The 17,250-nt window shown below is 45.2% G+C and overlaps 1 protein-coding gene across 7 annotated transcripts in view; it reads right to left on the reverse strand.

Moving 5' to 3' along the window:
* Positions 1–326: 326 nt before the first annotated feature.
* Positions 327–17,250, reverse strand: part of SLC35F4 (solute carrier family 35 member F4) — a 316,112-nt gene continuing 299,188 nt past the window's right edge. For all 7 annotated transcript variants that reach the window (XM_068254189.1, XM_068254188.1, XM_068254190.1 and 4 more), the window contains 2 exons: positions 3,963–4,052; positions 327–646 (listed from right to left, as the gene is read on the reverse strand). In XM_068254189.1, the coding sequence (XP_068110290.1) occupies positions 405–646; positions 3,963–4,052 (332 nt within the window). In that variant the 3' untranslated portion in view covers positions 327–404. The remainder of the gene's footprint in view (positions 647–3,962; positions 4,053–17,250) is intronic.

Below are 17,250 nucleotides of genomic sequence, written 5' to 3' on the forward strand. Positions count from 1 at the left end.
ATTATAGATAAAGAGAACCCCCAGCATGCAACTGTTTGGCACTGACTATTAAAGGGCCAGTGCTCCTAAAGTATGTGATAACTCCAAACCATAACAGCAGAAAACGTTTTAAAAGTTTTGAATCACTTAATACACTCAGACCAGTTGCTGTTGATTGATTGATTTTTATTTTGGTGACTTAAGGTTCACTTTAAGGAAAATAAGATCCTTAAAAAAAGTTTTCCATAAAAAAAATCTTTATTGATTTTATTTACACATAAGTGTATAAATGTAAACATTTTGAATGTATTTAACTTAGAATTCATTTTTTTAAATTAATACTGTGATCTTACATTACAATTAGAGAAATAAATTATATTCACAGAATATACATTCACGTGCATTCAAAGGATGATGGGTTTTTCTTAGGACAGTGGTATAGACACTGTGCCGTTGGCTCTGCTCCTGCTGCGCGTGTGCACGCCGGCATCGGCCACGTCCTCTGCATGCTCCTCCGTCTTCTTCTCCTTCAAGCTGTTGATGAATCTCAGTGTAATCTCGTCCCACTCCTCTGGGAGCAGCATCAGTAGAAAGCCGAGACAGATGATAATAGTGGCCCCCAGTCTCACAACACTGAAGATCACTTCATGCTTCAGCAGGTCAATCGCTACACAAAAGAAAAAAAAATCTGTTTATCGATGTTCTGGAAAAAATGAAGCTGTCCTCAGTGTAGGTCATCCTTCAGTATTCACAGATATGCATCTAATATTCTGTACATTTGTGAAATGGATGGCGAGAGAACGGCAGGCATTTGTGGGCATCTAAAGTATATTGCTTTTCTTGGTAAACAGATGCTCCAGTATTTTGCCTGAGGAAGTGGTTAGTTCCACGATACACGTTGCATATGTAGTTTTTTTATTTGAAAATAAAGATGTTTTTTAATAGTAGACCCATTGTGTCATTACTGTCTGGAGGTAAGTCCACTACTACCTGCCCTTTAATCAGATTTTAGTGTGCGTCTGGATATGTAATCCTTTTGCATGCAGCCAATGTGTCTGATCAAGTTTATGTCTTGGGTGCAGTTCTACTTTAGCTGTGGATCAGGGTGATGCACGGTTTGACCACTGTTTTCCACCTTCAACTTCCTCATAGACTAGCCTGCAAAATGGTTGTCAGGCCATGCACCACCGCCACCCACTGCCACATCCATTACACTGTCCATTCACAGTTACAGATTACATTGGATACAGATTACTGTTGTTTGTTACATCACATGCCTTTGCACATTGATGTTTGCAAGACTTGTCTATGGAAATAAACTTCTGAACAGTGCTGGAGGTTCTCTATCTATCAGTTGTTTGATACACTGTATGCTATCCTCAGGGGAGGACTGGGACCTTTCGGCCTGGAGGGAAAACACAAACTAGAGGCCTGGTTTCACAGCAACCCCAGCCCAAATGACATCACACGCGCGGCGCCCCAAGTGCTATATACCGGTAGTCATGTGGGTCGCCAATGCAGCAAGGATACTCAAGGGACAGCATGACAGGTAACGTATAAATGCTCAGGCACCGTGGGGCACATAATACATTTTGAGGGACACCGGCTGGGGTTTCCATCGCATTCATAGTTTGTTATTATCGCACTTCATGAACACATCGGCACATCGATACATTCAATTACTGTCCACCCAAAATAAGTCAAATTGTTAAATGGGCATGCTTGTGGTGGCACCGATTGTCATCTGATTGGATAATAATTATAAAGCGGTTGGCGGATCAGCCAGCCCTAAATTATTAAAAGAGAGGCAGCCTGGGGGGAAATCTCCCCCCTTCCCCCCTAGCCAGTCCTCCCCTGGCTATCCTGTCCTGAGCATGCTCCTCTGCAGTGTTTGGGAGAGACAAAGACTGACCACCAAATGGTCCAACAACAGGACCTTACCCCTGATTGGTCCAAGTGCTGACTGCATGCCTACATTCAAAATACACTTTAATAGCTACCTGGCATAAATACGCATTTATGCGTTACCTCAAATCTTATGTATAGGTGAGACGTTGAAGCTATTACCCTTTAACAATGACCAATCAGCAAAGATTGCCATGTAAACTACAGTGGACCTATTTTGGGCCATCTGCACTTAAAACCACTGTACAGCAGAGTCACGGTTACCCGGAACCAGGGCCGGGCCGAGGCATAGGCTGGAGAGGCTCCAGCCTCAGGGCGCAGTGTAGGAGGGGGCGCACAATTCATTCAGCTGTCATTCCTAATTGTGTATGAAGCAGAAAGAAATAATAAAAGGGGATACATAGCAGTGACTGCAAGCCAGATAACTAAATATTAAGGTGTTGGGGAGGTTGTGGGCCCTGTGGCCCTCTTAGTCTAATAGCAATCAGTGTGTGACGGCTGGGGTGGTAGGGATGGAGGGGCGCACTTTGGTGTCTCAGCCTTGGGTGCTGGAGGACCTTGTCCCTGCTCTGCCCGGAACCCAAGTAACTAGCAGTCTCAACCAACCAACACATATCTTTGGCAGTACTCACAGTGGTGAAGGCCAACTTCTTAAGCTGTTTTGTGGGCTCTGCTGTTAAAGGATACCAGCGCCCAAGCCACAATATAAAAAAAGACATGGTATGCTGTAGGAGGGTGTGAGCCCTCTCTTACCACTCCCTTGTTTGCAACCTGTGTGCCTCCGTTCAGTGGCGTAGCTAAGGAGCTGTGGGCCCCGATGCAAGTTTTACAATGGGGCCCCCCAAGCACTCTTAACATAACAATTGATACGGCGCACCAAAACCTGCCAATGGCAACTATAGCATCAGAGGTGCAAGAAGGGGATGGGGAACAGTTTGTTAATGATTACCACTATTCAAAGTATCTATAGAAGTTATTATTATGAGCACAGGACCAATAGAGAGCTAATACTGTAGTTGAGGGAGGGCCCTTCTGGGCCTCTCTGGCCCAAGGGCCCCCAATGCGGACGCTACCTCTGCACCCCCTATTGCTACGCCCCTGCCTCCGTTCCCCCGTTCTAGAACCCGTTAGTGGCTTCCGGCTCCAGCGTCCACTAAGGAAATGCTGCACCACGCATGCGCAGTTCCACTATGGAAATAGTGGAACAGCTACGTCATAAACAGTTGGGCGTATCTAGCTATGGTGTAGCCGTGGGCACAGGGGGAGAAGGAAGGAAATACTGTGCATGCGCAGCCCAGTATTTCCTTAGTTAATCCTGGGGTCGAGAGCCGCTAACTGGGTCTAGAACAGGGGAACACAAGCACAAAGGTTGCAAACAAGGGAGCAGTAAGAGAGGGCTCACACCATCCTGACAGCATACCATGTCTTTTTTATATTGTGTCTTGGGCTCTGGTAGCCTTTAAAGCTCCCCCAACATTAATATACTTTTAATTACTGTATTTTAACATTTAATACTGAATTCATGGTATGTATATAGAGTGGGATATAGCACTTTATCAGCTAGGCCTATTTTTAACATTGCATTTCATGCAACCAAAAAACACACTTACACTGCATCAGCCGATCGCCATCAGCGGCGGAAAACCAAGACTCTACAGTACTGTATTAGTTTTACAACAGATCCTTGGCGTTCAGCTTTAAAAGACAACTGTAGGGAGAGTTTTGTGGAGGCTGCCATATTGATTTTCTTTTAAACAATACCAGTTGCCTGGCAGCCCTGCTAATCTATTTGGCTGCAGTATTGTCTGAATAACACCAGAAACAAGCATGCAGCTAAGCTTGTCAGATCTGACAATAATGTCAGAAACATCTGATCTGCTGCATGCTTGTTCAAGATCTGGGGCTGAAAGTAGTAGCGGTAGAGGATTAGCAGGGCTGCCAGGTAACTAGTATTGCTTAAAAGGAAGTAAATATGGCAGCCTCCACATACCTCTCTCTACAGTTGTCCTTTAAAGCTTACATCTTTAGTTGCTTTAGGCCACAGGATGGTAACTAATACTGTGGTAATACTAACTTACCTGCATTACCTGGAACACTGAGAACTGTGCCAATAGAGATAAGGATTGGATACGTCAGGACAACCCCAACATTCACTAGTATGTTGAATGCTGCAAAAGGAAATAAAATAAGTCCGTTGCTAAGAATATTGCAAATATATGAGCATTACAGTTAAAAAGGTACATGGCTTCTATTTATAAATGCATCCCGTCTTTGTTTCAGCCACCAATTTACACAATTTGATCATTCTGGATTTCTCACCCAGAATGTCTTTGTGGCTTCCTGTAGGCATAATCACATGACCATAGCCGAGGGAAAAGGAAAGTAAGGCTTTCTAGCTTCAGAATAAAAATGACTTTTTCAGTGCTATAAATAGTATGCTAAAGGTAGTGTAAGTCATTCATTTTAGACACAGTGGCCCTTTCTCAATTCACTTTTTCTCCCAAGTTTTCTCCTAGGTGATATTTTCCCATCTGGGCCCAGGTGCAATGAATGTTTACTCCTGAGTTATCTCCAAGGTGATATGTTCACTCAAAATAATCTTGATAGTTATTTTTCACCAACTTTTTGGTACTTTTTTAGGATAAAAAGTTAATTGCATATGAGCCCTTGTCAGTAAAATGACTTTCAAGCCACTAGAATATACTCTCAATAATGAACACAGTACTTTTTGACCTACTTGTTGTTACTTTTTATTTGCAGACTGCTGAAAAGTTATTTTAAATGAAAGATGAAAAATAATCTCCTAAGAGAAAACTAAAGAGAAAAAGGGCCATTATATGTGGTGACTGTAGTTCCATTTCAGTAACTAGTGATTCTCCAAATACTGCTCCCTCCCACCACTAGAGGGTGCAGAACAAAGATACAGAGATAGTTTTGTGTTGCTTAACACCTTCACATCTATGCTATGTTCCCTGTAGTGCATACATGTTAAACTCCGGCCCGAGGGCCATATCTGGCTCTCAGAGCCATTAAATTTGACCCTCAAGGGGTTTCCCGACTTAGCATTATGTTTAGCCCACTCTAGATCACCAGGGAAGCTATATTGGAGGTGAAACCCTAGAGCACCAGGGAAATCACATGGGGAGGTACAGGGAAAGCACTAAACACTAGGGAACTGTACAGGGGAGAGTGGGGGACACTAGACACCAGAGAACTTTATAGGGGAGGGCGGACCACTAGACACCAGCAACCTGTATAGGGGAGGGGTGGAAAACCACTAGACACCAAGGAACTGTATAGGAGCTGAAGGGGGGTGGGGGCAATTAGACACAAGGGAACTTTATAAGGTGGCCAGTAGACTTTGAGGTTGGCCCGGAGCTAGGTCTTAGTCCTCAAATTCGGCACACTTTGTATTTGACACCCCTGCTCTAGTGGCTTAGGCAGTGCAGGCTGGAATAATACTTGCTGCTTGGCATTAGTATTTTGAGGCCCTGTGCGTCTTTCGGTCTGAAGCACCAAGATGATGGCCTCCCATTTCAAGATCGCTGGCTGAGCTACAGTAACTTTATTGAAACTAGATTTACACTTTAAAGCGGAATATAACCATGCATTTCATCTTTGCTCTAAAACATTTTTTACAGCATATTATATAATGCAACCAGCATTTTTTTTTACTAGACCAGCATTGGAAGGGTTACACACAGAGCTTGAAAGTTCAGTGCAGTGAAATGCAGAGGCATCCAAACTTTAGATAATGTCATCTTGTGTTTACTTAAATGTATCAAGTGAGGAATGTGACACATTCTTTGACTGTGGAGAAGCTGCTCAACACAGACAGAGAGTGAAAGCATGTCTGCCTGAATGAATGAATTAATAAAACCAGTTATTAATAAAATGCAAAGTCAGCTCACAAAGCAAAAAACTGTACTTTTGGGAACCTATAACTTCTAAATGAATAATAATACTTATGCACAAATGCAAATATGATAACCGTATGGCATATAAAAAGTAGGAAAACATGTTTTTATTGAATATTATGTCAGGGTTTTAAACTGCTTTAAAGGCAGTGAATTAACATGACCGTCTGTTGAAGTAGTTTTGTTTTATCTTGACTTTTGTCAAGACACATAACATTTATATTGTGCTTTTCTCCTGTCGGACACAAAGTGCTTCAGATTTGCAGTCTTGCCCAAAGACTCCTTATTGTTTTTACGTACTGGCTTGAGCCCTGGTCAAAGGTTTGAACCCTATATCAAAGGCAACACCCTTAAAGTGCGGTGAAACGCCATATTAACTGAAAAACTAAATTAGAAATAATCCAATGAGAAATAACTTATTTAGCCTGCCTATTGTTGTTTTTAGTGTTCACTGTCAAATTCAGTAGAAATGTGATATGACAAAAAAGAAAATAATATTTCTGCTGGTTTCCATCTTTATCGTTTCTCTGTAATGCCAAAAGTGACATCACTTACATTCTTTTCCTTTTTCAACCCAGCTCAGTGCTAATATTCCCTCCCTACTGCTACAGCTTACTGACCCTCCCACAGCAAACATCACCTAGACAACATGCTTACATTACTGTGTAAACTCTTCAATCGGTTGAGGAGTTCAATTACCTTCTTCTGGTCATAGTGTCCTTATCTTATCTGAAATAGGAAGCTGCCTGTAATTAGCATGCTTAGATAAGCTTGGCACTGTAGCTAAGACAAAGAAAACAACTTCCTGCAATCCTGAGTTCCTTAAAGCGGATCCAAGATGAAAAACTAACTATAACAGGTAACTTGTCTATATATCTTATGTAAAGTTTAGATGGTTTACACAGCAAATCTAGCTGCAAACAGTTTTAATAGAATATGATTATTTATTCCTGTGATACAATGACAGCGGCCATGTTGTTTGTAAACATTACATAGAAGCAGGCTTATCTGTATCTTGAGCCATCAGCCAAATCCCCTCTCCTCCCCTCTGCCTCTGAAATCAATGGCTAGTAACACCTCCCCCTCCTCCTGCCCAGACTGAGCTCCCATGAGCCCTTGCTACTGCCTTGGCTCTCTGAAAACCTGTGGGCGTGGCTTTTTTAGTTTATAGGGAATTAGAGTATTAAAACAAAAACAAAAAAGTATTTGGCTTGAGGAATGCCCTATAAACAATAGGAAAGGAACACAATTATGCAATGAGTAAAAGTTCACCTCGGATCCACTTTAAAGTTAGGGAAAGGCACCCAGACCAGGTAAAGATAAAAAAAACTGGGCTGCATGTGGGGCCCTATTTTAGAAGAAATGGCATTTACATATATAGTTTGGGTTGCTAACTATTTTTTGGCAGTTGTTTATTTTTGGATGTTATAACCGCCTTTAACCAGGTCGCTACCCAGACACCACAAGGGGTTTTAGGAGGAACGCATCAGCATCTTATTTTTAGCACAGATTCCCTCTTTTGGTTGTAATATTAAGTGCATATCCTGATCAAAGAGGCAGCTGTAATACAGAAGACTGCGATGCACACATAGGATATTGTTTTAGGAGTAAATCTTGTTGAAATCACTAAACGTATCCACTTATCACTTTTCCCTCCTGTGCGGTGGGAAGGCAGCCAACATGCAATTCCAGCACCTGACAAAGTGTCTGCCATCCAAAATCGATCTTAAATGACAGGCAACAGTTTGCAAATATTGGCATCCCATTCCCAGCACACGTCCGGATTCCCAGCGGCTGTGCCTTTTGTTTTCAGCGGAGCTATAATGAAAGCTGCGAGCCGCACAGCGGCGGGTGACACAAGATCAGCCAGAGAGGCAGCACTTGCTAGATTTGTCTGTGGATCATCTGCATGGTCAGTGCCCTGTGTCAGAGTTCAATCATGATTGGCAGGATCAAGTTTTGATTGCATTGCTGAGAAAATTAGTACGGAATTTTTTTTAATATATTCCCGGAGATTACCTAGCACAGTAAAGGCTGCCCTTCAGCTTCTTCCTGCGCCCAAATCACCAGTGGCCGTACCATGTGTAAAAGAAAAAGTGCCCCCAAGGGACACCCACCTTGGGAGGGTGAAGCCTCTGGATCCTTTATAGGATTTCCCCTTTCTCCTCCACTGCTGGGACACCGAAACACCCCTGAAAAACCATTTGTCGACATCTCGACCCATACACACTAGCAGGGGCGTAGGGGCCACGGTCGCAGCAGTCGCCTGTGTGACTGGGCCCGGGCTCCTGAGGGCCCCACTCGTCCTCCCCATGTGCTGCCACAGAGGGTGTCATCAAATACTCACTTTTAGATGCCTCAGTATAGATAGTCAGAAATAGGTACCTCAGTATAGACAGTCTGGAATAGATGCCTCAGTATAGATAGCCAGGATTAGATGCCTCAGTATTAATAGTTAGAAATAGGTACCTCAGTATAGATAGCCAGGGATAGATGCCTAAGTATAGATAGTTGGGAATAGGTACCTCAGTATAGGTAGCCAGGTGGAGGGGGGACGCAGCAGCACGGACCAGCAGCGGCTGAGCAGTCTTCAGATACTCCCTTCACCACGATCCACACGCTGTATCTACAAACTTCTTCCTGTCCTACATTCCAACTCATAGTAAAAGCGCCCCCTAGGGGGTGCTCCTACTGTGAGATGGAACACAAGAACAGGAAGAAGTTTGTAGATGCAGTGTGTGGATCGTGGTAAAGAAAGTATCTGAAGATTGCTCAGCCGCTGCTGGTCCGTGCTGCTGCGTCCCCCCTCCACCTGGCTACCTATACTGAGGTACCTATTCCCAACTATCTATACTTAGGCATCTATCCCTGGCTATCTATACTGAGGTACCCATTTCTGACTATTAATACTGAGGCATCTAATCCTGGCTATCTATACTGAGGCATCTATTCCAGACTGTATACTGAGGTACCTATTTCTGACTATCTATACTGAGGCATCTATCCCCGGCTATCTATACTGAGGCATCTATTCCTGACTATCTATACCGAGGAACCTATTCCTGACTATCTATTCTGAGGTACCTGTTCCTGGCTACCTATATTGGAGGCACCTAGTTCTGGCTATTTAATGTAGGGTAGGGGGGCCAGGTCCAAATTCCGCATCAGGGCCCCGAGGTTTGTAGCTACGCCATTGTGCACTAGCACGGACCCGATGCCTTTTTTTTTTTTATATACAGTGGGTTGCAAAAATATTCGGCCCCCTTGAAGTTTTCCACATTTTGTCACATTACTGCCACAAACATGCATCAATTTTATTGGAATTCCACGTGAAAGACCAATACAAAGTGGTGTACATGTGAGAAGTGGATCGAAAATCATACATCATTCCAAACATTTTTTACAAATAAATACCTGCAAAGTGGGGTGTGCATAATTATTTGGCCCCCTGAGTCAATACTTTGTAGAACCACCTTTTGCTGCAATTACAGCTGCCAGTCTTTTAGGGTATGTCTCTACCAGCTTTGCACATCTAGAGACTGAAATCCTTGCCCATTCTTCTTTGCAACAGCTCCAGCTCAGTCAGATTAGATGGATAGCGTTTGTGAACAGCAGTTTTCAGATCTTGCCACAGATTCTCGATTGGATTTAGATCTGGACTTTGACTGGGCCATTCTAACACATAGATATGTTTTGTTTTAAACCATTCCATTGTTGCCCTGGCTTTATGTTTAGGGTCATTGTCCTGCTGGAAGGTGAACCTCTGCTCCAGTCTCAAGTCTTTTGCAGTCTCCAAGAGGTTTTCTTCCAAATTTGCCCTGTGTTTGGCTCCATCCATCTTCCCATCAACTCTGACCAGCTTCCCTGTCCCTGCTGAAGAGATGCACCCCCCGAGCATGATGCTGCCACCATCATATTTAACAGATGGGATGGTGTGTTCAGAGTGATGTGCAGTGTTCGTTTTCTGCCACACATAGCGTTTTGCATTTTGGACAAAGTTCCATTTTGGTCTCATCTGACCAGAGCACCTTCTTCCACATGGTTGCTGTGTCCCCCGCATGGCTTGTGGCAAACTGCAAACGGGACTTCTTATGCTTTCTGTTAACAATGCCTTTCTTCTTGCCACTCTTCCAAGGCCAACTTTGTACAGTGCATGACTAATAGTTGTCCTATGGACAGAGTCTCCAACCTGAGCTGTAGATCTCTGCAGCTCGTCCAGAGTCACCATGGGCCTCTTGACTGCATTTCTGATCAGCGCTCTCCTTGTTCGGCCTGTGAGTTTAGGTGGATGGCCTTGTCTTGGTAGGTTTACAGTTGTGCCATACTCCTTCCATTTCTGAATGATAACTTGAACAGTGCTCCTTGGGATGTTCAAGGCTTTGGAAATCTTTTTTCAGCCTAAGCCTGCTTGAAATGTCTCAATAACTTGATCCCTGACCTGTCTTGGACCTGTCTTGTGTATTCTCTTAGACAACCTCTGAGGCCGTCAGAGAGCAGCTGTATTTGTATTGACATTAGATTACACACAGGTGCACTCTATTTAGTCATTAGCACTCATCAGGCAATGTCTATAGGCAACTGACTGCACTCAGATCAAAGTGGGCCGAATAATTATGCACACAACACTTTGCAGTTATTTATTTGTAAAAAATGTTTGGAATCACGTATGATTTTCGTTCCACTTCTCATGTATACACCGCTTTGTGTTGGTCTTTCATGTGGAATTCCAATAAAATTGATTCATGTTTGTGGCAGTAATGTGACAAAATTTGGAAAACTTCAAGGGGGACGAATACTTTTGCAACCCACTGTACATATGATCACTACTGGTTACAATGTTGGGAATAGCTGGGATTTAAGGCTGTGGATTCATGGACTCCTTCAGGGCATCCCACGGGGGACTGCTGTATGGGGTCCGAGTGAATCTGTGTCTGTCCATGTCTGTCCTTCTGGCGGCCCATTAATGTGGTGAGAGGTGTCAGGAGAAACCCCCAGGAGTTACCGGAGTGTTTTTTCACACCAGAAATCGAAAAATGCAAGTGTATTCAGAATTTTTTTTGCTTTTGGCTATTTTTACTAGATTGGCCTCAATCAAAATGTGGGAAAAATGCAGCAGAACTATGATTGCCTTTTAAGAAAATCTGAAATGCATTCAGTATAATGGCAGCCACATGATTGCAATTGTAACTTTACTGTACTTGCTTTTTGAAAGTCGCAAGCGGAATGAAGCCGGTGTGAAAGGGCCCTTATTCAGTAAGTGATTAAATTAAACCTGAGAAAAGGATTTTTTACTTACCTAGGGCTCCTTCCAGGCCCCTGCAGTCCATCTGCTACCTCGATATCCTCCTGGTCCGAACTGTTGAGCTCCTTTAAAGTCCGCACAATCCAGCTGGGTTGCGGGGCACTGCGCATGACCTGTTCTGGGCCGCGCGCCTCCATCATAGTGCTCTCATAGCTGGGAGCGCTCTGCGCAAGTGCAGTTACAGTCTTAAAGGGGTTCAGTGGCCTTGTTTAAAAAAAAAAAAAGTGTCACTTAACTGGGGCTTCTACCGGGCCTCTGCAGCTATCAAGTCCCACGCCGTCACTGAGGCCCCCTCTGTTTTTCGCCATGGGTCATCCGCCAATTATTCATCTAACTAGACAAATAGCACTGCGGCTGCGCGGTCGTGCGCGTCCTCGGGAGCCTAATGCGCAGGCACAGTGCAAAGTTTTCTTGTACTGCGCCTGCGCAGTAATCTCCCAATGACACGTGCGTAAGGGAGGATGCGCGTGGCCGCTTAACGCTATTCGTCTACTTAGACAAATAATTGGCAGGTGACCCGTGGCGAGAAACGGAGGGGGCTTCAATGATGGCGTGGGACTTGATAGCTACAGGGGGCTGCTAGAAGCCCCAAGTAAGTGACACTTTGTTTTTTTTAAAAAGGCCACAGAACCCCTTTAATGAACTGAGCATATGCAGAATGCTCCCAGCTATGGGAGCCCATGGAAAGTAGACACACGGCTGCCAGTGTGTTAGGCCTTCAAAGATTGTGAACTGCCATGTGGGGGCAGAGGGGAGTGAGGGGGGAACAATAGGTTTGTCCAGTATGGGGCCCAAGAATTTCTGATGTTGGCCCTGTGTGGATCAATTGAAAACAATCTTCTCTTTTGCTCTGAATGATCTGATTGAAAATATGATTGATCAGTAAAAATCACATTGTTATTAGGAACCTTTAGATTTCTGCTTTAATAGAGACAATTTGCAGCGATATAGCCGCTGTTCAGAGGGGTCACAGAATGACTATCTTGGTGTCACGGCTGCAGGCAAGTAACTGGTGACATATAATAAAGCATGCCTTTGAAATCAGACCGGCTTACAGAACTCAAGTGCTGAGCTGTGCAACTCTTTTTTTAGCCGGATCTGCTTGAATAGATGCACACAATGAGATAATGGCCCAGACAACTCTGTATAGGTTACCGGAGATAGGACTGGCTAAAAGCCACGTTTATTCATTCCCCACTGTGACTTTGTGGCAGGGAGCTGCATCTAAGCCAAAGAGGGAATGGACAAGATTCAGTTAGGTACCCTTTAGGCTGTTATTGTGGTGACTTTCATATGACCTCAAAATGTTGTGGTTTCAGAATTTCCACTGTCCACACCTGTGAGCCTTAAAGAGAACCTGAGGTGGGTTTGAAGAATCCTATTAGGGCACAGAGGCACATTCTGCATACTATGCCCAGCCTCTGTGTCCTTACAGTGTCGCTCCCCCTGGCTCTGCTGTTCCCCATAAAAAAAAAAACGCCAGGCTAGCGACACACAGATTGTCACTAGCTGGCTGTTTACCTGAAGGCTGTCTGTCACCGCCGCTCCCAGCCTCCTCTATAGCAGGCTCCCCGCCGATTGGAGGAAGCTTTTGGAGGCGGGGAAGGAAGGGACAGAGGTGGAGAGCCGCGCTATAGTAGAGGCGGGGGAGTGGCGGTGACAGACAGCCTTCAGGTAAATAGCCAGCTAACGACTATCTGCGTGTCGCTAGCCTGGCGCTTTTTTTATGGGGGACAGCAGAGCACGGGGGGAGACTGGGGGAACACTGTAAGGACACAGAGACTGGGTATTGCATGCAGAATGTGCCTTTGTGTCCTATTAGGATTTTTCAAACCCACCTCGGGTTCTCTTTAAAGAGGAACTGTAACAAAAGGGATATGGAGGCTGCCATGTTTATTTCCTTTTAAGCAATACCAGCTGCCTGGCTATCCTGCTGATTCTCTGCCTCTAATACGTTTAGCCATGGCAGCCCATGGCTGCTACTATACAGCCACCATGCTGATACTATGAACTGAATTTTGTTTATTGTTTTCTGCTATATTTATGCACTTTATCACTATGTTTATTAGCACTCTAGCACGCAGCACTTTTCCCTTCATAAAGCTTCCTTTAAGGAAATGAAACATGTCGGGTTGTTGGTGGGGGTAGTGTTTAATATCTATATATATAATAGACTAAGGGCTTGTTTCCACTGTTGCGACGCGATTTCGGCCGCATTCCGACGCTTGTAAAAACGCATGCGGATGCGTTTCCACATGCGTTTTTACCCGCGATTTCGCCTGCGATTTCGCATGGCAGGGTGCCATGCGAAATTAACCATGACACTGCCAGGGCTAAATAAAATTGAAAAAGGTGCGAAATCGCACGCGAAATCGCGGGTAAAAACGCATGTAACAAACGCATGCGTTTTTACTATTAGGGCTCGTTCCCACTATCGCGAATCTGCATGCGTCCAACGCATGCAGATCCGCACATGTAATGCAAGTGGATGGGCCTGTTTCCACTGTAGCGTTGTTGAGGTGCGTTTTTTTCAGCGTGAAAAAAACGCACAAAAGAGCCAACGATTTCGCCTGCGTCGGGAATCCGTGCGAATCGCCGCTAATGTATTTAATAGTAAAAACGCATGCGTTTGTTACATGCGTTTTTACCCGCGATTTCGCGTGCGATTTCGCACCTTTTTCAATTTTATTTAGCCCTGGCAGTGTCATGGTTAATTTCGCATGGCACCCTGCCATGCGAAATCGCGGGTAAAAACGCATGCGGAAACGCATCCGCATGCGTTTTTACAAGCGTCGGAATGCGGCCGAAATCGCGTCGCAACAGTGGAAACAAGCCCTTAAATACATTAGCGGCGATTCGCACGGATTCCCGACGCAGGCGAAATCGTTGGCTCTTTTGTGCGTTTTTTTCACGCTGAAAAAAACGCACCTCAACAACGCTACAGTGGAAACAGGCCCATCCACTTGCATTACATGTGCGGATCTGCATGCGTTGGACGCATGCAGATTCGCGATAGTGGAAACGAGCCCTAAGTGCCTCAGCCTTCAAACAAGAAGAAGAAGTACTTTGCATGAGAAAATTTATGCGTGCTCAAACACCAAGTTTAAGGCCTCTTTTCCACGGATTGTTGAGCTGTGTGCTCAGCAAGCAGTTACCAGGCAGCAGTGAGCAGATACCAGGCAGCAACAAGCAGTTACCAGGCAGGAGCAAGCAGTTATCAGTCAGCAGTGAGCAGATACCAGGCAGCAACAAGCAGTTACCAGGCAGCAGCAAGCAGTTACCAGGCAGCAGCAAGCAGTTACCAGGCAGCAGTGAGCAGATACCAGGCAGCAACAAGCAGATACCAGGCAGCAGCAAGCAGTTACCAGGCAGCAGCAAGCAGTTATCAGGCAGCAGCAAGCAGTTACCAGGCAGCAGTGAGCAGATACCAGGCAGCAACAAGCAGTTACCAGGCAGCAGCAAGCAGTTACCAGGCAGCAGCAAGCAGTTACCAGGCAGCAGCAAGCAGTTACCAGGCAGCAGTGAGCAGTTACCAGGCAGCAGTGAGCAGTTGTGAGAGTTTGAGAGCCATTTCACTGCCTATTCACAGTCCATGGAAAAGAGGCCTTACCCTAGCAAGTCTGACATTGCAAATCTGGCCTAATTGGCTATTCATGAGGCAATGCTCATGCAAATGCATGCACAAACCAATACCACAAAGCAGTCACCCTGCTACATGCTACATTAGCACTATCCGGCTTAGTGCACACCAGAGCGGTTCGGCAGCATTTTGCGATCCACTTGCGGCTGCGGATACGCTTGGGTAATGTATTTCAATGGGCTGGTGCACACCAGAGCGGGAGGCGTTTTGCTGAAACGCATACTCCCGAGGTGAGGCATTTTTTGGATTGCGGAGGCGTTTCTGCCTCCAATGTAAAGTATAGGAAAAACGCAAACCGCTCTGAAAAACAGCACTTCAGAGCGGTTTTGCAGGCGTTTTTGTTACAGAAGCTGTTCAGTAACAGCTTTACTGTAACAATATATGAAATCTACTACACCAAAAACGCTTTACAAAACCGCAAAATGCTAGGTGAAATGCTACAGAAAAATAAGAAAAAGCGTTTCAAAATCTGCTAGCATTTTGCGGATCTGCTAGCAGTTTTTGGTGTGCTCCAGGCCTTCAGGAGCGCCACGGGGAGGATTCCCAATGCCCCCTTTTTATACAACTGGGGGGACCGCAGGGTCCCAGGCTCTCTCACTGCCTGGAAACCACAGCGGCACCCCGGAGGGGGAGGCTGGGTGGCTTGGACGACCCGCCCCCCCCCGCCCCAAGTGTGGCCAGTGCCGGGGAGAGCCGTCTGCACCCACCTCCCAATATTAAAAACAGGCACTTACCTTAACGTCCATTGCGTTCTGCTACATGCGCATTAATTTGGGGGCACCACATGAGAAAGGAGAGAAGCATGGGTCACCCCGAGCTTTAGAGCTCAGGGCTGGCTCACATACAGCACTCCAGAGGGGGGGGGGGGGGGGGGGGGGGAGGACAGGCGCACTCACTCCAGGGTTCACACCACCGGAGCAAGCCATCCACCACCTGCCTCCAAAGAATACAATCTGCACAAAATGCTCTCCATGAGAAAATGAATGCGCATGTAGCAGAACCCAATGGATGTTAAGGTAAGTGGCAGTTTTTAATATTAGGAGGTGGGTGCGGACGGCTCTCCCCAGCGCTGGCCACGCTTGAGGGGGGGGGGCGGCTGCGCCACACAGCCTCCCACTCCGGGGTGCCGCTGTGGTTCCCAGGCAGCAAGAGAGCACTTTGCAGTATTGGTTTTTTGACCCTGCATAGTTTGGCATGCGAAAGCAAATGCATATTTGCATGAGCATTGCCTCATGAATAGCCAATTAGGCCGGATTTGCAAAGCCAGACTTGCTAGGGTTAAACTTGGTGTTTGAGCACGCATACATTTTCTCATGGAAAGCCTACTTCTTCTTGCTTCAAGGTTGAGGCACGTACTCTATTAGATAGATAGATGCGGCGTATGCTACGACGCGGGTTGGCTAGTATGCTTTAATGTGCATAGCTGATGGGTTGGTGTGGCTAACACCTCACCTTTTGACTCTCATACTTATTATAGTACCCACAGCTTCTGCATGAATCCAGTTTTTCTTGTAAATTAGCAGCCCTCTCACAGGTTTCTAATAATTTTAATAATATTTTATTAAAAGTTATGTTTTAGTCCTCTATATGAGATAATATTAAGTGTGTAAATACGTTTAGCCATAGACCCTAAACAAGCATGCAGCAGATCAGGTGTTTCTGACATTATTGTCAGTTTGACAAGATTAGCTGCATGCTTGTTTCTGGTGTTCTGCAGACACTACTACAGCCACATAGATCAGCAGGACAGCCAGGCAACTAGTATTGTTTAAAAGGAAATACATATTTTACTCACTACAGTTGTCCTTTGACTGCCTCCCTGAGACTTATTTGGAACTTTCTGAATGCAGTGTAATGTCATGGATATGTGTGTTACTAATGCATGTGTCTGCAGTGTTCATATTATTAGTGGCTGGATAGTGTACTGGTTAAGGGCTCTGCCTCTGACATAGATAGGAGGCCAGGATTCAAATATCCCATTTCAGTAAGCCAGCAGCTATTCAATAATGATTCCTTGAGGAAGACTCCCTAACACTGCTACTGCCTACTGAGTGAGCTCTAGTGGCTGCCTCGCAAGCGCTTTGAGTCCAACAGGAGAAAGGCGCTCTACAAATATAGAAATTATTAGGTACAAGCCTATAGCAAAGCGCAAGAGCTCAAATATGACATCCAAGGGCAACTAGAAATCACTGGAGCCCCCCCTTCCCTGCGAAACTTTGGATGGGGCCCCCACCCTCCATCACCCCCACACACACACTGAGAACCAATGTTATTCAGTAGGCTAGTGCACACTTGAATCCGTTTTCCCCCTGCTGAAAAAAAACACTGCATTTTCTCTATCAGTTACATTAGCTTCTGTGATAAAACGTGCATGTTTTTACACATACACATACAAACATGGTGTGCAGTAAACCCATACAGAAAGCCGACAGAGGAGTGTGCTCCCTGCCACAGCTTATTACACTTACTCTGTCCATCTCTGATGGAGCAGAACGGTCTCTGCAGAC

Source organism: Hyperolius riggenbachi, chromosome 9, assembly GCF_040937935.1.
Source record: "Hyperolius riggenbachi isolate aHypRig1 chromosome 9, aHypRig1.pri, whole genome shotgun sequence".
In the NCBI taxonomy this organism is placed as follows: Eukaryota; Metazoa; Chordata; class Amphibia; order Anura; family Hyperoliidae; genus Hyperolius; species Hyperolius riggenbachi.